General features: G+C 39.7%; 1 protein-coding gene across 11 annotated transcripts in view; it reads right to left on the reverse strand.

The window, feature by feature from the left end:
• The window catches only part of ZNF644 (zinc finger protein 644), a 641487-nt gene that overhangs the window by 247127 nt on the left and 370744 nt on the right, over positions 1-23616 (reverse strand). For 6 of the 11 annotated variants that reach the window (XM_069232338.1, XM_069232334.1, XM_069232333.1 and 3 more), the window contains one exon: positions 490-612. The exons of the other annotated variants lie outside the window; for them this stretch is intronic. In XM_069232338.1, the coding sequence (XP_069088439.1) occupies positions 490-612 (123 nt within the window). The remainder of the gene's footprint in view (positions 1-489; positions 613-23616) is intronic. 11 annotated transcript variants of the gene reach the window in all.

Below are 23616 nucleotides of genomic sequence, written 5' to 3' on the forward strand. Positions count from 1 at the left end.
AATGACAGTGTACTACGTGTGGTAATAAAATAGACACTATTAAAATCTTTAGGGAATATCGACTTATAAATAAACATATGGGCTGCTTTATTTTGAAATAAGCCTACAAAATCATAAATAACTAATTGAAGCCAACTACTGAAGGCAGATCCCCATTACGAAGATAATCAACATTCCTGCTTGCTTAACATCTGCTTATTACAACATATGTGCTTTATTAACATTGTCCAAATCAAACTCCAGATGAGTGCAAATAATTAAAAAAAAAACTGTTGCAAGTGAATTAGTTTAAAAATAACGAAGACGTGAATAAAAAGACAGAACAAAAATGTTCTAGAAATGATAAATGGGCAAAAAAAGTGTGATGCACATGTTTACAAAAACAACAAAGCCTTTTAAAATGCCAAATGTTTAGCATTAGGTCATTGTTCACTTTAAAAAAAGCAAAACATGCTGCATCGGACGTGTTTTGATTTCTATTAAACTTACCAGAACCAGTCAAGAGTCCAGCACTCTTCCTTCGTGCATATGCGCGCAAATGGTTCGAGAGGCTAACTGCGCTTGTAAACGTCGAATTGCAATGCACACATGTCCTAAGCTTCGCAGTCATACCTATCATCCAAAAGAAAACTCAAATCCAGTTTTCTACACAAATATTTTTGGCATGCGCTCAACGTGAAAAATGTGAACAACTTATCAGAATGTTAAAAAAGTACAAACTTTTATTTAATTTCTTGTGTGATTACATATCATTTACCATCCCAATTCTCTTCATCACTACAGCCCCATCACAATTCACGAGGTGGTGAGAATAATTGTTTAAATTCCCCTCTGCACTGGTTTGGAAAATATCCAACATGAATAGTGGCTATCAAAAAAGTATTTGCAATCTCACTGAAGGATGGTCACACTCATTATTTGGACAAGCTGCCCGTATGGCTTAGGCACAAGCTTTAGGATATGCAGAGAAGTTTTACGTTCTGGTTGTTAAAAGTGCAGACTTTAGGGTCTCTAAAATTTGGGGGTGAAAGTCTAATCAAGGAATACTATTTTCTTCCTTTCAAGATTGATACATTGAATAAGATGGCGAGATCTGCATAATTTGAATAAAACTAATGTGACACTCTTTGGGAAAAGGTAGCGTATAAGAAAGAAATTATTTTTACATTTTCATAATTTTCAATGCCTCAAACTCAGATTACTGGTTTGCTGGTAACTGTAATGATGAAAAGAGAACGAAAATATTATGCTGAAACAGAAATAACTATGCAATAGTGATGGATTTTTCAAACAAAAATATAGTCTGCATTTTAACAAATAACCACCGCACCGTAGACAATCTAATCGGATTCCAAGTGGCAATGCATTGTAGAGATAGAAATACATAATTATAATTTTGAAAGCAAACATTTCCATTAAAGAGAGTAACAGTCTGCTATATACAGTGGAAATTGAAGAGCTTTACTGTCCATATTTGAAGACTCAAAACGGCATTATATCAAAAATGAAAACTAGGGGGAAAACTTCCAAAAAGCCACTAAACATTTGTTAGAAAAAACATACAACGTTTTCAAGTATTCTACCCAGTATGCACAGTCAATAAAGAAAAAGATAATGATTTATCTTTTGTGTAGAAATGTTTGTGCTGAGCAATTTATCGCATATTGGCATCTTAGTACTCATTCATAAACCATGATGAAAATACCCAAGTCCCCACAAACATTAAATCATATCCCTTCTCCCTATAAAATCACATAACCTGACCTCTGCATTAAGATCACTATATAACATTAAAAATGTTATAAAAGTCATTTGAAAAAACATACTTGCCTCATTTGACATACACTAAGTTTTTTGTGTTTCTAGAACACATACATCAGTTGGATTTGAAATCAACAGTTCACTGAGTATGCATGGCACAAAGTTCAAGTTATTACTCCCTACCTAAATTCACACCTAAGACGACTCACTGGACACACTGAATGTAAGCAGTCCATAAAACTGCGCACAGGAATCAAAGCCGGTAACTAAAAGCAGCCTGAGAAAACATTTCTCATACCAGCCCTACATTGTAATGAGCAAGCAAGTACGTCCAACTCTCTCAGTGGATGCAGTATCAAGAGCAGAGGCTAACTCCAAGAATGTTTGGTAAGAAAAATTTGCTTAACTATGAACTTTGCCACACACTTGTTACAGGCAATTTTGAAGTAGAACAGATTATTATTTTGCACATTTCAGGATCTTTGTTATCCCATATTAACGCTCCACTGGTCTGACAAAACTGTCATATTACCTAACAGGCCTATTCAAACACTGCATTTTGTAGTACCTATAAGAGTAATATTCATGTTCTACAAAATGTTATTCAGTAACCTACATGCAGAGGTACTCTAATCTTCTGTCTTATACATGCAGAGACATTCGCTCAACTTTGAAAATCTCTGCACATGTATATGCCTACATTATTAGTAGTTAATGTGGGAGGGATGGGGAGTGGCCGGAAAATAGGGAATATTAATTACAAAATTGGAAGGGTTAAGCAGGGAACATGCACCCTCCCACAAAAGGGTAATAACAATGCTATTCTCAAACAGCACTTCTAGAGTTACTGTAGCCATATAGGACCAAAAACAGTCATATAAATACTCCAGCTCATACATGCAGTAAGTGCATCACCTCACATGGCTGAAAACTGATGCTGCAACACAATTTCATAGAAAATAATAGAAGCAGGGACTTAAATGAGAAACCCAAAGGGGATAATGTTACAAAAAATTAATGAATATTTATTTTGTAAATATATAAATTTATATATATATATGTACACACACACACTAAATGTAATTCTACAAAATATGTATAAATATTGTATTATAAAATATTCGCGTGAAATTATTAATATTAAAATAAATGTAACCAAAGTAAAAAAATAAATCATTTACATAACTTTTAGTTTTAACACAAACATTTTACTCGAGGTGGGATTTGCTTAATACATTGTGTTAAATAGACCTAATTTAATCTATTTCAATTAATGAAGTACAATTAAAAATTAAGTTAATAATCAGTAGCATTTTTATTTTGTTCTACATTTAAAATAGTACATAAAATGAATTTACATTAATATTTATAATAACAAATATTTGTACTATTTGTTTTTTTATGTTTTATAAAACTTTTGTCTTTTCCCTACACTTTAAAACAGGAAGATCGGAGTCTGGTGGCAGAGAACTCGCCTATGTGTGAAAAGTTAGTAGAAGGAACTTTACAATCATAAATTAGGCTTTATCTCCTGAATTTGCGGGCGGAAACATACAAACGTATACTTTGTAGTAAACCTAGCCTCTGAAATGGTGAAGTCAAAAGTAGTAAACTTATGGCAAAGTGTAAGAATACATTCTTAAATGTAGATTTACTCAAGTATAAATTTACTTTTTTGAATAGGCCCCAGGTTATTTCATATCTGAGAATTATTAATGTATACTTGACATTTATTTAAAATATGGAAATCTTATGTGTAAAGATTCCCAAAAGTTGCTTGCTCTTTTAGCTACTTTTAGTTTGAAACAACATATATGTAATTCTATGCACAACCATGGCACTAGTTTTGTTTTAATTGTGAGCTCTGCTTTCTTCATCTTTTACCAGTGCTTCACCTGGCCAAATGACCTATACAGGTATCTATTCTATTATCATATAATTATTACTCCATCCATGGTAAAAGTCAAAGGAAGCTGCAAAATACAGAAACATTGGAAATTGTAGCTCCTGCCTAACAAATTTTCATTTTGCTAGGCCTTAGGTTCTTGGATGTTGACCCACTAGCAGTTATGATTAAATGTTATCTTTGTAGAAGATACTGCCCCAATTTTTAAAACAACAAATTTGCATCCTTTATGTTTCTTTTATAAGTCTCTTGAGAGTTGTCTGAAGTAGAAAGTCCAGATCTTGGAAAAAGCTTGGCCTCAACTGCCACAACGATATAACTCTTTAGCTTAAAGTATAGAACAAACCATACACACTTGTTGTTCTTCAATTTAAGCCCCAATTGTTTCCTGTATGCACTACATTGCCTGAAACTATGCACAGATTTTTTTTCTTACACATACATACTCTCAAAAATCACTTGGGCCGGCCTGTATGTCTGTTCCAATATGAACTGGACTGGCAATATCTTTTGCAGGTAGAATCTCTTTCATTCAAAAATGCATATATCTGTATGTTATTTCCCGACTGCTCCAACTGAACAGGTCAATGGTCTCTCTAGGAGATATTAACCTCAATAACTGTTTCTATCAAATCCCTTACTTTCTCTGACAATGCTCTACCTGTCACTAAGGTGTAGGATACTTTTTAATCTTTCTTTCATCTTAGCTGACCATCATCACAGTGTTTTCTCAAAGAAAATATTGCAAAGTTACACCTTTAGAAAATAAAACTATAACCCGGCCCAGATCATTTGCAGAGGTCACGTTGTATCAAGTGTTGCAGCATGAGGGAGCAGAAAAGCTTATACACTTAAATTATTTCTATGGCAGATCCAGTAAACTACCTTGCGCATAGCTGTTATACCCAAGTATGAATTTATCAACCATCCCTGGATCCATTCTAAAATAAAAACCGCCTTTAACAAATGCTAGCATGCAGAGACTCATCACATTACAAATTACATCTTTCCCCCCACTTTAATAAAACAATTATTAATAAAATGAGTTCAAAATGACAGTTCACTCAAACTAGCCTTCTGAAGTCATCCAATAACTAGTTATATTCCTTCAGCAGGACGCTGTAGGCGACAAATATTTCAGACTGGATGTTGTGTTATTTTGTTTTCAACTTCACCCACTTTTTAAGGGAATTTATACCCCAATCCTGAGATTTCACATTCTTTGCTTTTTTCATTTGAAACAAATACTTGATAAGAATAGCCTGTACATGGTTCAATAACTGAAAATCATGTCTGGCAATAGAGCTTGATGGAGAAGCAGCAGAAATGTCAGTTCCTTTGGCCTAAAAGACTTGCAACTACTCTTTGTAAAATAGGGCATCTGACTTTTGTTTCTTTGACTCCCTTACAATGACCCAATCCCACAAATCAATGTCTGATGACGTGGCATGTCTCCTTAAATCTGTATATTCTTCCTTTTGAACATGAGAAGACCACCTTTCCTTGAAATGTTGTGATGTCTGTTACGTATAGGTCTATTAAGAAAGTTTGGCTTGCGTGTATGTCCAAACATCAGACTAAGATTTTCTTTGTGAGTTATGGGTGTCAGAGTAATCTCGTAGAATCTAACATAATGCTTGTTGAGTTGCAATTTGTGCTATCTTCGAATGCTACATTTTCTTTACCGCCAACAAAGGATTCTACCATCCGCTTTGCTTGTGGCCACAACGTCAATCTTTCCAGCATTTATTCCTAAATAATGTATAAATCGTTTGGATTTCCCCTCCACTGAATGAAGGTTAGTTTAGTTAGTATGTCCCATTCAATAAGCAGTTATTGTAACACAGGAAGCACACCCATTGCAAAGCAGAAGACACTCGGACTACAACTGGAAAACAGTAATAATCATCTGTTGTCAATTCTATTGCTGCAGTGTTCTAAACAGCATTCAAAAGATTTGACATGATCAATCTTTCTGGTGATGTACGTTTTCCAGGATATTAACAAGGATGAGATCTCTAAATGACCTTTTCACTAAGTACATATAATCATGGAAAACATACTTTCTCGGACACTTCTTTGTATTTGCTATGCCTACATGACTCTAGTGCAATTCCAACTGTTCTCTTACTAAAGACTACAGTATTAACAAAAGCCGCCTAATAACAATACATCTGCAAACACTTACAATTTATGATGGATTTTTTATAAAAGCTAACATTTTCTTACGTGTTACACTTGTGATACCCTGTAGCTGGCAGCACTAACATGTTTTAATATATTTTCTTTTATTACTCAAAGTACCTTTTCAAGTGTAATATCTTCCATGATTGCTTTACTTGCTTAAGTATAATTTTATAATCATACTCTCAAGCAATTCTTGCTATTGTTTGGACATGAAAACATTATCTGTGTGTATGTGTCAAACTGTTCTCTACAGTGATAAACTATCAGCTTTCAACTCTATCTGAAAATGGTAAGTCAAAAACACCTTTGAGGATGGCGAAATGGGTTATTAGTCTTATGGAATAAGACTAAAATCTCATTTGTCTATCGTTGGAGGCATTTTTGCCTCAGAATAGAAACATAGCACATCTGTACAGAAAATACTTTGTTAGAGGAACATTAGATATATGTTAGATCACGTAATAATCTATATTAAAAAAAAAAAAAAAACCTTCACAAATTCCCAAGAAAAAGGACCAGTTGGTGGGTTGTTATGGTTACAAACCAAAACCTACTGAAATGCACCACAAATTTAGGCATACAACCCTAAGTCTACCCGCCAATGCCCTATTCATGAGCTCATATGACATCACACTTGAACATCGACAGTACAGTCCACATGGACAGTAATAAATATGTATGTGCAGGTTCGCGGAGCAATTTTTTTAGCACCTTAGCTACAGACTGTATTGGGGAAAAATGCATGTCTATGCCCTTAGAAAGGAAACCAATCAAACCTAAACATCATTAATAAAAAAAAAAATAATACCTTTCACAAGCCGTTTTTGAAGGAACATTTTAAACAAAATAAGAAGATAGCAATAACAGAGCTATGATGCAGTCTCTTAAGCCTCAAACATGATGCTGCCCCTACAATGTAGCCATTACCATGCCCTACACTGGCAGTTACTTCAGTTTCCATTGACAGGATCTGGTGATACTAAGCCTCTTACGGATACGATCCTGATGTCTTGGCAAAGAAGGATTGGTTGTTTAGGACTTTAAATAACAAAATGTGGAATGCTATCAAGAGTCTTAAATTAAACCATGGAAATATATCATGCCACATTGCAGTACACTGTTGTTTTGTTTAGGTCTTTCAACAAAGATGCCTATGAAGCAGAACTATGACAACTAACTTTTCGTTCTGCAGTTTGTGAACTTCACGGATACTCAGATAAAGACTAGAGCAGCAGCCACAAATCTCTGATCCGTGGACGCAAAGAAACAGCAAGTTGGTAATCAATAGTGGCCGGATCTGCTCGCTTAAATTGTTTTCGAGGGCTGAATCAACTGCTTGAGTATCAGCTCTGTGGTCTGATTCAAGACAGTAGAGCCTTGTAAAGGTACAAAAAAATCTCTAGGTAGCCAACTTAAAAAAAAATCTGAAGTATGGATAGCTCAGAGAATGGTTGAAGTAGCTGCAACTCGCCCATTGTTGCATGAACTTTTGGCTTAACAGTAAAGCATAAAGAAATATATGCAACTAACCAACTACAGGCAATTCGTTGAAAGTCACAGATGAAAATGTTGTGGAGTTTTTTCCACACTCATAGATCTTTGGTCAATGAAGATCGAAATGTAAAACCCTTAAAACGTCCAGGGTGTGCAGGAATCGCTCAGCTAGAGAGGGTTTGGGGAACATTTGGGTAACAATAGAGTTAAGTTGATATGAAAAAGACCCCTTTTGGTAAAGTGAACAGATGAGTTCTAATAACTATCCAGTGCTTATGGAACATTATGCAAATTTCCACGATAGCAATGCCTGCATTTCACTGGTCCCAAGGCCTGAAATGAGAGCAGCCAAGGCAGCCCTCCAACATAGATGTCGCAGGGAGGCTTTATGTATTGGTTCAAGTGCAGGACCCACAAGTTTTGAAAAGATTTTACTGAGTTCTCATGCTGGAGTAGGGTACTTGCGAAGTTGCGGGAGGATTAATAAAGCCCTTAAATAAATTCTTTATCACAGACACTCTGAAGAAAGAAACTTAACAAGTATGTTTTTTGTGTCTTTGCAAACCTTACTTCTTAGTGAAACTTTCAGTATGCACCTAACACAGATCATTATCCTTTAAAACGGGCAATCCAGTGAACAGAAAAAAAAAGTTGCTTACCCAGTTTCACATCACTAACAATCATCAAAAAAACAAAATTCTAGAATGTTGATTTTTTTGCGGATGTCAGCAGGGGATTCAGTCACAGGATGCCTCTTTAAAAGCATATGAATCCCTGCTGGAAGTCGGATTGGCGTATTTGTGACTGTACACATAGTCTTGTGAAAGTTTCAAATGTCCCTGTTCATAAGTCAGCCTCGATGATGGAAGGTTAGCCCTGACGTTTGGACATAAGGTGTAGTTTGCACAGCATTCTTCTATGAGGGGTTCCAGCACATATTCAGAATTTCCAGGAACAACCTGTGTGATCTGGCTATCCAGAGCACTCAATTATTCTGGCTTTGCAGTGCATTCGTTTAAATTAAACAACTGGGGTCAAATTAATGGGGAACTGCCTTTTTCCATGATTGGAAAAATGTAGACGTAAAACATGGGCACTTTATGTTGTCTGCAATTACCAAAATATCTACTGGGGTTAGCCCCAGTTGCTGAAGATGTCATGAAGCACTTTGCTGTTTATTATCTATTTTTGGCTGTTTTTGAACAATCCTGATGAGTGAACCTGCTCACACATTTTCAACTTTGAAAGGTGACTAGAGGTGATCTTAAGCTGTCTGGTTAACCATCTTCAGATGGTTTCAGCTTCCAGAGGGTTCCCAAGTTTTCCTTCCTGTTTATTCGGGTAGTCCATTGCTCTTCTACTATAGGTCTCAATCAGAATTAAGTTGGCTCTGTTTACTGGGGGAAATGATTTAAGCACTTCATGCAGCTCTTGCAGACTTATCTGATACAGGGATTCCATCTGAGACCCGGTGCCAAAGACCTTGAGATTATTCATGTGGGCTCCTCATCCCATGAGTGAAGCACGTGTTATAAAAGGCTAAGCAATTCTGAAGGAGTCCTTTTCATGTCTGTATTCAGCCCAACACCAGTAAGGCAGTGATTTCACGTTTAGACAAGCAGTTGAAACGTTGAAAATGCACAATGCTCTCTTCTATCCAGACAGAGGTTTCACAGCTGTGGGAGCTCGCTGGATTCCTGCTCCACACTAGCATATATTTTTATGCAAAAAGAATTGCACATGTGGGAGTGGATGCTGCTGCAACTGACAGGTATGAATATCAGTGTTATAACACATTTTCCTGAGGCTTGCAAAGATGCTTTTGTAGCTCAGTTTTCTTTTCCAAATATACAACTTTCATAGTTTGTTTCTGATTGTACTTCAGGTCAGTGAATTTATTCATCGTTCTGGAAGCCCAAGAGAAAAGTTCCAGAAGGTAGAACCTTTAAAATCGTTTGTTGTAGATGTGGCTTGAGTCCCATGAGTTGCAATACAAATTATTTTCTGGAGACAAAAACTTGCCAAGAATATTTTCCACGAAGTCTGATGAGTCTCCTATAAGTTCTCTCCCTTGTCCGTAGGAAGATCTTCAGCAACCTATTGATTCACAAAAGGAATTGTCAAAGTAGCACAAAAGAGCCATTGCACTTGCAACTTTTACACGTGGTAGTCGAGTTAATCCTACTCATTTCATATAGGAGGAATCATCAATGGAGAAATACAGCTGTGACTCTTTGATGACAGAAAATGACTGAGTGCAGCTAAATGTCCTTTCTCTGGAAATGCAGATTTTATTTAGGCTGCTTATATTATTTGAAGTGTTGTGGCGTAGTTGCCTTAGCTCAAGCCAAAGTCCAGAAACATATTCCGCTGCCAGTTCAATTATATCTAGGACTAGATGGAACATCTGTCCCAATAATGACTGATGTTGCAATGTCTCAAAAGTTGTGACTTTGTCTGATGGGGAGGCACAGGCACTCCCAATTTCCATGCTCTTCTAGCAGAATCGTCATAAACTCCAATTATCGTGGGAAATACTGTTGGAGTAGGAAAACGTGTCCTAAATGTAAAGTATGGCTTCACTTCAGTGTTACGTCGGTCAGTAGTATCAGTAATCTTATTCTATTGATTTGTTTCGCTGTGGTTTACTACAAGAGAGTCACTACTGGCATCACATCCCTCCAAAGACTGAAGTTTACATTTACAGGATTTCTCAGAATTCTCAGCTGGGTCAGCAGCTGCCGAACAGCAACAAGATTAGGAGTTCTTCTGATGCACATTTCTTTCCAGTCAGTAGGGCAAAAATAAATTGTTCTGTTCTCTAAAATGAGGCAGGGGCGATATTTGTGCCTTGTGTTTCATCTAAAAGACAGGTGAAACCTCCACGTGAAGACTTGTTTTCAAATGTCTTTTAAATAACATCAATATTGTTGTTTTCTATGGTCAGTGGGTACTGAATTTCATAGGTTTCATAGAATTCTGAATACTCCTTCTCCATGTGTCAGAGTAAATAAATTCTGCAACTTTATCTGCAGCCAACACCATATTCAACGTCATGGGTCTTGCCTCACTAAAGTGTGTTATGTTGATTCATTTGCTTCTGTACCAAACTGCAACTTGAGCCACTGAATTTGAAAAACAGAATGAACTGCTAATTTATTGGAAACATACAGACCATCTCATTGAATTGTTCTTGAAAAGCAAAATTAATATTGTTACTTTACAAGACTACGCAGCTGCTATTTGAAAGTACATTTTATCTGCACTCTATCTCCTTGCAGGGCCCTAAGTATCTACAACTGTAGCATTAGTCTTTAAAGGTTTCTCCCCCTGCAATCCATATTGTACTTCATGATCCTGTCCATCACCAGGTCCCATCACCTTTTTACTGTGTACTACTGCACAACGCTGTAGAATTCCATGGTCACTCACCCCCTCTCCGTTCGCTCCCCCACATTTCACTGTTCCTTTTAGCTGGTTAAAACCGACATCACATGCTCCTTCTATGCCTGAAAATAAAGTAAACACCTGTATCCATAAACATAACAACTTATTTCTATAATATTTTGTTTGTATCCAATACATCTGTCAAAAGACAACCTACAAGACAATAAGTCTTTTTGGAAAATTGTGAATCTTTCTTTTTTCGGATTATGAAAAAATGCAGATTGAGTCCCTAATTTCTTCTCATACTTGAGTAGAGCATTTCACCAAGATTTCTGCTCAAACAAACCTGGAATCTTCTCAAATGGATAGGGATGAGGTCTTCTATGACCAGGAAGCTGCCATTAGTTTCGGTAAGGACGCGGTCTCAGCAATCATTGGTAGCCCTTCAGGCAAAGCACCCAGCCCAGATGGCATGCCAATAGACCTAGTTAAGGAACATCTTTTGTTTTAGGCCCCTATAGTCGCCAATGTGTAGATAGCAGCAATTGCATGTTCACTGGTCACCACAAGGCAAGAGGCTATCACTGTCCCGATTTTCAAGAAGGGGGATAGGTCTCAACCTAGTTGTTATCACCCTATTTCCCTTTTAGACAGTACAGTCAAGATCTTGGACAGGGCGATTTTAGCCAGGTTGGAAGAATTGGTGGCCAGTAATAATATATCTGACGTACAAGTTGGCTTCCGCCATTGCCTTGGTCTTTACATCTGTTTACAGATAAGTATTTTACGACCAATAGAGGGTCCCTGCACTTGGCTTTCAAGGACCTCTCTTGTGCCTTTGACCCTCTACAGTGATATCAACTCTTGGGCCTTCGTGAAGGGTCTGGGTATTGAAAGGGCCCTTAATTGATCTGCTTCGCCGATTACAATCTGGAGGACGTCCAAAAGGTGGAAAACAGATTTTTACGTAGACTCTTGGCTGTACCCAAATCTGCATGGATTTTGTTATGTGATGCTGAAGTTGGCCTTGTTTTAGTAGAAGATGCCATTAAACTTAAACCTTTACTTTTATGGCTATGAGTGTGCAGCAACCCAGAAGCCAAACTCACCAGCCAAATTATCTCTGACTGTCTAGCCTTAGATCATGCCCTAGATATTCCTCTGCCGGCATACATAAAAATAATTTGCAGAGACTTAGGAATTCAAGATTTGTATACACTGCTGGCTAGCATTTCCATAACTCAATTGCCATGGTAAAAGGCTGTTTTTTTTGTTATGCGCACAGGAATGCACATTTTGAGGCTAGGCACATTTTTCAACTTGGTGTTGCTTATCTGCCATCAAATTACACATTTGCACCAAAGGCCTATTTAACGTATATATCTGACGACGGGGCAAGATTTCTTCTTACCAGGCTCTGTTTTAATCGGGTCAACTTGCTTTTAGCTTATCCTAATCAGGATCCGTGGTTTTCAACTCTTTCACCCTGCCCTTGTGACGACTCTTCTAAGCAAAGCACTATTCATTTCAGGTTTTTCTGGGCCCTTTATCTTTCTAATTGGAAATATTTTTAGTTCCACTGTTCCGTGATGCTAATATTACATTATAAATATGCGTTTTTATCTTTACAGCAATTTGACCATTAGTATACTACATAATAAATATGGATTTTTATCTGTACAGCAATTTGGCAGTTCGTAAGTCTGTCATGCTGTAATTAATTAACTATATAAAACGCTCTTTAGCTACAAGGAAGAGATATTGAGGCAAATGGGCTGCATGTCTGTGTTTTTAGATCTCTTGCTTGAAGTCTTTACTGTGTTATTTTTTATCTGAAATATAAAACTGTTTTAAAGATGAGATATTGATGTTCAGGCAGCTAAATGGGATGTCCCATAGATATTGTTTTAATGATCAGTTTGATATTCAAATAATGTTTAGGAATAACAATACTGATTGTACATATTTCTTTTTAGCTGTTTTCATCTAGATTTGTGTGCTTTAATGCTACTTTTAGCCGAATAAAGACGACTGACTGACAACCTACATCATTTACCAAGAACTACCTAATCTTCTCACTCCACAGCCATCACAGACATGGATCAATAAAAAAAAGGCTTTGCAACACCTGCAGGTGTTCACACTCATTGTACTAGTTTCTCACATCTCAAAACAGTCTAAACGGTGGAGGAGTTGGCCACATCCTCAACAAAATATTTACCATAACCCCTACCCTATCATTACTGTTCATTTCATCATCCTTTTAGTATAACTCAACTATGGTAATCAAGCCTTCTGACACTGGCAGCTCTCTTACTGCCCACCTGGAAACACTGGTTTGTTCGTTGAGGATCAGGATAGGACAAAATCTCTAGCACCTACATGCCATGCTTTCATGGAATCTTAAATCTCAATTCCAACACCTATCATCACATGATCCTATTCAACCAGTTTCTCTCAGAATACTTTTAAAAACACACGGACACCCTTCCTTATGTGGCGATCTACTTGTCATGCAAAATTTTCTCATTAATAATTGTATATCAAATAATGCTCTGATATTATCAATTATGTCATAGAAGATGTAATGAGTGATGTAGTACAGTGGTTCCCAACCTGTGGTCCTGGGACCCCTATGGGTCCATGAAGCTTCCTCAGTGGGTCTGCGAGTGTTCAGAGAATTAAATATTAATAGAGTAGGTCCCCAGCTTTCAGTAATGACTCAGTGGGAGAGGTGGGGTCCGAGGGGAGGGGGGATATGGGTGGGATGTCCCTGGATTCCAAAAATGATTCAGTGGGGGTCCCTGGGTTCCAATAATGATAAAGTGGGGCTCCACAGAAGCCAAAAGGTTGGGAACCACTGATGTAGTATGTGGAGTAATTAACAGCGCATGGCGAGGGAGTGAGTTATAGTTACCTTAGGGCACGAGTTATAGTTGTATGTATCTGAAGAAACTGTAACTGCTGAATTTCTATGGCTTTGTGTGTGTGTGTAAAATATGAACCTAACTATAACGTCCCTGTAACCTTTGTTTTTCTTTTCAGAGAATTTAATTTTTTTTTTTAAATTCCATTTCCTAACTATAATGTCCCTGTAACCTTTGTTTTTTTTCCAGAGACATTTTAATTATTTTTTAATGCTATTTCCTAACTATAAAGTCTGCAGCATGCACACAACCACACGATAAGCTCTCTCAATGAAACATGCACCTCCCCATAACTAGTGTAACCTGTTGTACACCAGAACCAATGTATCTCATCTCATCATGCAACTTTCTGAAATCCCTCTCTCCTTCTGCCGTTCTCCCTTCAATATATTACCTTTATGTCTGAAGGTTTTCCCCTTATGCCATCTTTCCTGTGACAGCTCAATATCAATATAGTTCTACTCCACATATAGTTGTCTTTTCTCACTTTGTTAATTTTCAATACAATATCTGCAGCCACATATTTTAGTTTTTTCCATATCTCTGCCACTTTACATCCTGTGACATTTACTTGCTGCCCTGCAGTCTTGTGTTCTCATTCACTCAACTTTCCTGTTTGCTCTCGCTTATGTCCAGTAGACGTTCACCCACACTGCACGCCTACACCTGCACTTCATTTTACTTTCCATACCACTGTCACCTAATCCTTGAAACTCTCCCTTCAGCTCTCAGTGTATTTCACTTGCTTGCACTGCTCACTCCACCTCTTACCTCTCCTGGAGCTCTTCCAGTCATGAGGTATCCTGTCCCTCTGTCCACCCTCTCACCGTTGCCATAACTCTCCCTTTCACATATTCTACAGCTCTTACTCTGTTCTATCTTACATGGCATCTCTCTAAATCACTTCACTTCTGTTCTTTCTCCACTCTCACAACTCTTTACAGCTCTACCAGGCACTTCTCATAGCTCACCATTCACCATGTTGCTTATGTTTACCTCTTTGTCACATCCTCTGATTTAGCTGAAAGAGCTGTGAGTGTTAAAGACAATCACTTGCCATAATGCAGCTCTCCCTCTGACCTCTAGCTACTCTTTTAAGAATGCTTCACCCCCTTTCCACTAGCTAGCTTGTATTTGCTTATCTGTCTACCTGCAGCCTCTTTCTTATTCATCTCTTTCAGCTTCACCAATATACGCTTCAGCTTTCTTGCAACTCTTTCATCTGTCCTTCTGCCCTAATTCCTGTCCGCTTGAAGCTGTCTCGTCACCCTTTTCTACAGTTTGCAAATCGTCCAGCTCTCCTTCAGCCCTACTGCAGGTCTCTCACCAGTCTCATTCCTCTTGTAACACATACAATTATCATCGTTTACCTCTCCTATCATCTTACCTTTCTGAAAGTTGTCACTTCTGCAGCTCTCTCTTCCTGCTGTCATTTTTCCTATTACTGATCACAATCTTCGCCTTACCCCATCTACAGCTCTCGCACTTTCCGATCTGCAATTTCCCCTCCACCCTATAACCTTGTTTTCAAATATCACTGCAGATAACTCCTTACATCTCCCTAAGCCCTCTTACCTCTCATGCTGCTCTGCTGCCATTTCTGCTGATATCCCTCTTACTTCTCTTGCTGGACAATGCATATAAACATCAAAGAAATGTAAGAAGTATCTGTCTTTTGACATAGCTGCCAAGGTGTCCCTTGCAAGGTGAATCACAAAAAGCCACTGAGTTGACCTGAGCTTAAACATGGGTAGCTTGGCACAAAACGCAGTCAGGCTTAGCTTAGAGGCAATGTGTAAAGTATTCATGCAGCACACGAACAGTAATAAAGTGAAAACACAACACAATAAAAAATCCCAAACTAATTTAGAAAAACAGAGTAAATTTACATAAATTATATCACACCAAAATGACAAAAATCAAAATAGTAGAACCAGAGTAATTAATTTTTAAAGTTTAGGGTTGAAGATAGCACTTAAAAACAAAAAGCTGGCGGTGCTAGACCAGGGAAAATGTAAAGGTTAAGGCCAACTGAGATGGAGTGCGGTTCAGATACATGTGGTGGATCGGGCCCAGTCAGTGCATAGCTTCAGACTTAGAAATGTTTTGAAGGAAAAGTCCCTGAGAAGGTAGAAGTTCAACTGGACAAGGCAACAAGTGTCCCGGGAGGGAGCATCATCGTTGGATAGCCGTGGAGTGAAGTTGTAGTGAAGATTGTTTCCATCGGATGTTGTCTTTGAGAAGGAAGTTGAAAATCTCCAGCGGGTCGAAGCAGAGAACTGTAGCCAAAGACAGTTCCACAAGGTCGGATACCCCTTTGGTGAAGGACCACAGAAACATATCTGCTGCTACAGATAAGAACGTAGCAGGAGAAGCCATAAAGTCGATCTGACCAGTGATGCACCTCAGGCGGTTAGGCAAGCAGGTTGGGCCCAGTCTCCTCCAGGTTCTCAAAGCACATTTTGGCCAAATTTTGTGTGAGTCCTTAGTTTTGGAAATTGGCTATCTGGGTACCTTTAGCACCACACCCGAGGTCCCAGGAGTGGATGGAGACCTCTTGGGGGTTCAGGCTTCACTCAGGATGGTGCGGTTTCAAGATAGTGGGAGCCTGTTATGTCCCTGTGGCTCTGAACAGTGGGCCATCAAACTGGCCCTTGGAGTCTCTTCTGGAAGTCCAGGGACCAGGTGAAGTAGCAGGGCTCAACAGCACGGCTGGCCTCTGAGGGTTCAAGGCAGGCACTAGGCAACACAGCAGTTCTTCTAGATATAACAGCAGTCTGGCGAAGTGCACATGAGGTCACATCAGCAGGCAGTCCTTCTGCAGGTCCAGTAGTGAACTGAACAGTGAGAGCCCTATTTTTATACCCTGTTGCCCTGCTCCTAGAAGGTGGGAGAAGTTTCCAGAAAGGTTCTTTGAAGTTCCAGGATTTTGCTGCTTACCCTGCTGTAGCTCCTAGCTGGCTGCACTGACCATACAGGGTCATTAAGCTTATTGTGTACTGGCAGAGCACAGCCTGTTCAGGTGCAAGTGGGGCTGTGCTCAGCTCAGCTCCGCTATCCTTCCCTCACCTCCCCCCACCAAAATCCTGCCAGAGGAAAGGCCATTCAGGCTCTGCTAATCCCACTATTGTGTGACTGACTGGAAGGAATTTGCAAAGTCCTAACGTTCATTTATACCCAGTCATGCAATCTAAGGCAGTTTGCAGGCACAGAGGGATAAGGGCATGAAAATGGCAACTTTGTAAAAGTAGCATTTTCAAACTTGGAATGATAAATTCTACTTTACCATTAAAGAGGGTTTATTATTACAAGTGCATGGGTACCAAACATGATATCACCACAGAGCCAAACTGCACCACTCCAAGGAACAGGAGAACTGCTGAAGAACTTTCAACATACAGTTTGGCACCTGATGTTATTCTTAATGTGAGGAATATGCAGTTAGAAGTATCCCTCCCAAATATAATTTTACACATTGGAAAAATGGTCAGGTGCCTTTAGACCGCATGAAGCGTTTCAGGAGCATTTTGCCTATAGATCCAATCCATCAGTATATTATACTTCACAGGACTCTAGCAACTGAAAAACGTTTTAAGCATTAGACACAAAGACATTTATTCTCCAAAGTTCCTCAAACATTTTTAAATGGGGTTATACATATGTCAAGACAACATTCCTGAAAAGAGCATTGGGGGTACAAAATCTTGCCAAGTCAAAGGACCAGATATCTGCACATGTTCATATCCAAGAAAATTCATATTCTTAAAAGCAACTGTTCAGTTAACTGTGTGCACGGTTGTTGCTTCACATACAAATTTAGAGACACCTTTAATTCCCAATGCCAATTTTACACACTGATCAGAATGGAAATGGAAAATGAATATCTAATGATGATGAGAATGAAATTATTCAAAATGGTATTTCTAACATGTTGTATGATTTGTAAGGCTTATCCTTATGACCATTGGATGATAATGTGTGCATTCAGAGGTTCTTACTTGGAGCTACATCTCCTTTGGAAAATAGACAAGACTCTAGGCATTCTTCAAATTCTCTGTTTCAGTGACTAACTGTGGGTAAACGGTCCCAGCAGTGGATGTGAAAGACTCAGTTCAGTGAAAAAGTACATGTTGATAATAAGAGACAACATGGATTGGAGGGACTCTTTTAGTGCTAAAATCCTTACAGAGAAAAATGTTTACTATTACATTGATAAATGGAGCTATGGAAGAAGAGATGGCTTACACATGAAGAGAAGCTGCTGAAAGAATAAGGGTGGCTCATCAAGAAATCATGCCAAATATATTCAGTCATAGATCATAGTTTCCAGGTTCTGTCTGAACATATCTATTCAATCTCTTCTGTATTTCTTCTACTTGAAACATTATTGAGGGAAAATTACCTTCTGAAGCTAGAACAAGCTCAATTATGTGCTCCAACACAACTGCAACATTAAAGAGACACACCCAAACCTCACACAGTGCCTTGGCCTTTAATTAACAAAACTGTTCTTTTCATACGTTATACCCCACTGCATGACAGTGGACAATCCCTCAAAAAGAAGCATTTGAAAGTTCTCTCTTGAATGAGCAAATAGAGAATACATCCTTTTCTCCTGCAGACGATCCACACTTAGTGGTTATTGCATAGTTTTTTTGTTTTTTTTTACCCAACACTACTTTTCATTTCTATGGTTGTTAGAAATGCAAATCGTTAGGTTGGTATGATCGCGTGCACACAATACTTTTTTTCAAAATGCTTGCCATTTTGTAGAATGGGCAGAAATCTTAAGCATGTGGACTGATCCACCAGATGGAAATGTTTCTTACCTGAAACTCCAGTTCTCCCATAGGGGACTCACCGTTGAAGTCATAAGCACTGACTAGTCATGCCCACATGGGGGGACCGTGGAGCATTTCTTCATAATATATGTTTTTAAGTGTAATGTTCATCTTTCTTCGGGAAGGCCTGCAGAGTCACTTAAGAGTGAAAAAAATGTATGCAACCTATAAGAGCAGCCTGAAATTGAATAATTCTTCATTTTAGATTAAAAAAAAGAGACCAGGAGAATTATACTTGTATATACCGTCATGATGTTTTGGTAAAACACCTTAAATGCCTTTCGCAAACCCTTTTTTGATATAGTGGAGAGACAAAGCAAAGCAGGACAGTGTAGCCCAACAGGCTGTCATTATATGAGTTCAACATAGGGACTGTGCCTTTAGGAACCCAGAGACAACCAGTATCCCATCATGCTCAGAAGGTGGCAGTTGCTTCAGTTCCTTTTGAGGTGTTGGTTGAATGTATGCATGGAATGTATGTACCTGTGTCCACTCTACCTGGGAGGAGGAAGAGTTGATTATGACTTCAATGGAGATTCCTCTACAAAAGAACTGGGGTTACAGGCAAGAACCTGTTCCTTCTCTCGTAGGGGATCTCCATTGATAGTTATAAGCACTGAATAGAGCAGCTAGCCCATCCATTATAGAAGCAATGGGAAAGACAGAGGAGTGAGAAGGTAGCCATTTAAGCAAAGAGATTTCCAAGAGAGGCCTGTCTTACTTGGGCATCTGCCCTAGCATCCAAGTACAGACAGTAGTGCTTGGTAAAGGAGTGAACAAATCTCCATGTGGCTGCCTTGCAAGTAGGGATATTCCTCATTAAAGCTGCAGTAGCCGCTTTACCCCCTAGTGGAGTGAACTCTTTGTCTAGCTGTGAGTGTTTTGATAGCACAAGAGGATACAAGAAACTATCCATCAGGAAAAAGACTGTTTAGAGGTGGCAAACTCTGTGCGGACTGGACCATAGTTGATAAATAATTGGTTTGATATGCATATGTCCCATGTTTTATCAAGATAACATTTTTAAAAACTCTCCTCATACCTAGGGAATGAAGAGTTTGTTCAGCTGGAGTAGAGGGATTCTGAAAGAATGTTGGTCATGAGATGGTCTGGTTGACATGGAAGTCTCAAATAACCTTAGGGAGGAATTTCGGGTGAGATCTCATGACCACTTTGTTAGAGTAGAAGAGTGTGTACGTTTCATGAGAACATAGAGCTGGGATCTTGCAAATCCCACAGGCTGATGCTATGGCTACCAAGAAAGCTGTTACAGGGAGGCTTTGTAAATGGGTTCAAAATGATCCTGCATAAGACATGAAAGGACTCTGTTAAGTTCCCAGGGAGGTAAAGGACATCTGATGGGAGGGAAAACCTTCTTCAACCCTTCTAAAATATCCTTTTTAAGAGATTTTGAAAAACAAAAAGGTGTGTGAAGGACATTTTCTGTAGGCAGTAAGAGCTGCCAGGTGAACCTTTATGCAAGAGAATTGCAAGCCAGACTTAGCCAAGTGTAGCACATTTGGAAGAATGACATCTTCTTGGCAAGTTGTAGGGTCCACCACGTGGAGGAACACCAAATGCAATATCGCTTACACTTGAAGAGATATGCGGAAGGGGTGGAAGGCCACTTAGCCTCCTTGAGGATCTCCATGCAGTCTTGTGGCAGGTTCAAATGTCTATATTGCATTAGCTTAGAAGCCATGTAGCCAAATTCAAGGAGAGATTGGAGTGAATCATCTGACCACTGAATTTCGTTAGAAGATTCAGTCTGCAGGGCAGCTTGAGATGTGGACCCTTTGATCGGTTAAGCAGTTCCATGAACCACCATTGACATTGCCGCTCTGGGGCCATGAGGATCATCTTGGCTCTTGAGTGGGACAGCTTGATGAGGACTGCTGGGATCAGGAGAATCGACAAAGAAATCTGCCAGACCAGTTAATCCACAGGGCATTACCCAGTGTTCCTGGCCGGGAGTACCTCAAGGTGAAGCTACAACATTTTTTGTTTTCTGCAGTGGCAAATAATTTGATTGTTGGAGTCCCCCACAGCTGGAAGATGTTTTCAAAGATATCGTTGTTTAAGTACCATTTGTGGTTTTCTTCCAGAACTCTGCTGAGAGAGTCTGCCTGTGTATTCTGAACACATGGGAGGTGAGTTGCTGTAATTTTCAGGTTCCTGGCTAAGAACCACTTCCAAATCACCTGGGCCTCATGTGACAAGGACCTAGACCTCATTTCCCCCGCTTGTTGAGATAGTACATGGTGGTTGTATTGTCCATCTGAAGAGGCAGAGTCTGGGTCATGAATGATAGGCTACAGGCTTTGAGTGCTAGATGAACTGCGCAGAGTTTGAGGAGACTGATGTGGTAGGTAATATCTCTCTGAGACCATGTACCCCGAATCTGGAGGTGATCCATGTGGGCTTCCCCATCCTAGTAGTGCTGCATTCTTCACTATGGTTTAAGAGGAGACCTGTTGGTGGAATAGCATCCCTTGCAGGAGATTGGATGGAGAGCACCACCGTTTCAGGGACTCTTTTGTATGAAGGGACAGCTTGATCTTGTCCTCCTAGTTGGCCGTTAGTTGGTCCAACTGGTCCTTGAGACATTCTTGGAGAGGCCGCATGTGGAGGAGAGCATTTGGAGTGAGGAAGATGCAAGATGCCATCAAACTAATGAGAGGACAATGCCCTCACTGTTGGATGAGATACTTTCATGAGAGAGACACACTTTTGAAGGATCGATACGCTACTCTCCTCTGAAGGACACACTTTTGCTTGAACAGTATCAATAGGAATCCCAAGTAATGTAAAGTCTGAGTAGGTGTCGACTTGTTGTGGCAGACATGAAGTCCCAATTGTTGAAGAAGGTCACAGGTTCAATTTAAATGACATTGGGCTTCTTGAGAAGTGGATGCCTTTATGATTCCATAATATAAATATGGGTAGACAAAGCTTTGGTGCTTCCCGAGATGGGTTGCCACTGCTGCCATGCACCTTGAGAATGTTCTGGGTGCAGTCTTTAGGCCAAATGGACGTACTGAGTACTGGTAATGGTCCTTTCCCACAATGAACCTCAAGAACATTTAATGCTTTCTGGCGATTGGAATATGAAAGTATGCATCTTTAAGATCGATGGAGCAAAGCCAATCTCCCTGGTGTAATGTGGACAGATTTGATGTAATGCCAGCATCTAGAACTTTTGTTGCCAAATCTAGGTTGAGTACGAGTCTGAATAAATTCTTGTCTTTCTTTTTCTCAAGGAAGTACCTGGATTCCACTGCATTCTTTTGTAAGAGGTTGTTGACTTCCGACTGAAGCAATGGGAGATGGAAATTGAACAGTTTCAGAGGTATGGATGATGGTGGGCTGGTGAACCTCAGACTATACCCATTTTGCACAATATTCAGAACCCAGGCGTCTTGTGTGATGTTTTGCCACTCTGCCAGACAATGAGAAATGACACCCCCTAGCAGAGTGGGTAAAGGAAGAGGGAGGAAGAAAGGCCTTGGATGTCGTTGCCAGTTTACCCCTTGAGCAGGCTGCTGGGTAGAGCATCTTCTTGTCTGCTTTTGCAGCTGTTGGTACAATATTTGGCACTGTTGCTGAGAATAACCAGAGTACCACTGAGGGGTTTGAACCCTCTCATGGTAAAAGCGGTGGTGGTAAGAGGTTATTTTCTCAGTTCTTTAGGTCTCTCTAGACCTACCACTTTAAGGATCTCCATTTCACTTCATTTGCCCCATCTCATTCTCGGTGTGACTTCCGAAGCTAATGGTAGCTCATGGATATGTTGCTAAGAGTCTGGCTTGAGTGATGTTAAGAGGAGCCGCGCATGTCTCCTTAAGGCTACTCTGTGTCAGGTGTTAAGTGCAGCAGTGGATATTTCCCTTCTAACTGCACATGAATACTGAGTGGAGACCATTGCAACCTTGTTGACTATCTCCATTAAATCCTCCCTGTCTCTCAGAATATGTTCAACGAAATATTGGATGGAATCCCAGAGGGCTCTGTTGGTCCTGCCCAGGAGAGCAGTTGCACTGGCTGCCTTCATTGAAGTTGCAGCAGTATTGCAGACTTTGTGGGCTGCCAAATCCAGCTTCTTGCTCTCCTTGTCAGGAGGAACAGATGATGACGGAGAAGTGGAGTGGTACTTTTTAGAAGCAAAAATTACTACAGACTCTGGAGGCAGATTAGTGTGAAGGAATAGAGGATCTTGATCCGGAGGCCAGAACAGGTTTAACTGTGGCCGGTATCGAAAACAGCTCCATGGCTGGTTCTAGAAGGCCAGGGACAAGTGGTAGTAGTGGTCTTGAACATGTTCGTTTGTGTAAAGTCTCAAATATTACAGTTGTGGAGGGTTGTTGGTACCGACATCGGTAAATTAAGAGTGGCTGTCCTTCATACCAGGACCTCTTGGTAGGATGTAGTGTCATCCACTGGGGAGATACGAGGCAGTGGAGGGTCAGATAATGTTGGAGAATATCCTCTTGTAGACATGAAGGAAGTATCTCTAGATCTATGATGAGATCTTGTGTAAGATCTAAATACCGAGCGGCATGACTTATGGCGCGGGTGAAAGTGGTGCAAAGATGATGATGAGCGCCTTCAACTATGATGGCGAGAAAGGTGGCACGTTAGGGGGCACAACCTATTCCTTGGAATTGGAGACTCAATAGGTGGACTTGGCATCATTAGAAGGGGGCTGTTGGTGGAGGCAGTAGCAGAGGAGGCGATGTCGATTGTGGTGATGGAGGAGGCAATGTCTGTGGTTGGAGTGGTGAAGGAGGAGGTGGCGGAGACTGAGATGAAGATAGTTCTGCAATGGGAGAAAGGGAGTATCTTCTTGAATACTGAGAATCTGGTGATGAATAGATTCTTCTCCTCTTTTGTCTCCTTGATGTAGACAGTCTAATACGATGCCTTGATATTGATCTACTCCTCAACGTCTACCTCAGTTGATGCCTTGACGTCGAGGCACTCCTTCCTGACAATGAGACAATCCTCTACATCAATTGCAATCTGCGTGTCAACGGTGTATGGGTCTTCGATGTCGACTGATGTTGTCTCTATGACGACTTTGCTCTTGACGGCAAACAAGTACTTTGCCTCAACA

This window comes from Pleurodeles waltl, chromosome 4_2 (assembly GCF_031143425.1).
Source record: "Pleurodeles waltl isolate 20211129_DDA chromosome 4_2, aPleWal1.hap1.20221129, whole genome shotgun sequence".
NCBI lineage: Eukaryota > Metazoa > Chordata > Amphibia > Caudata > Salamandridae > Pleurodeles > Pleurodeles waltl.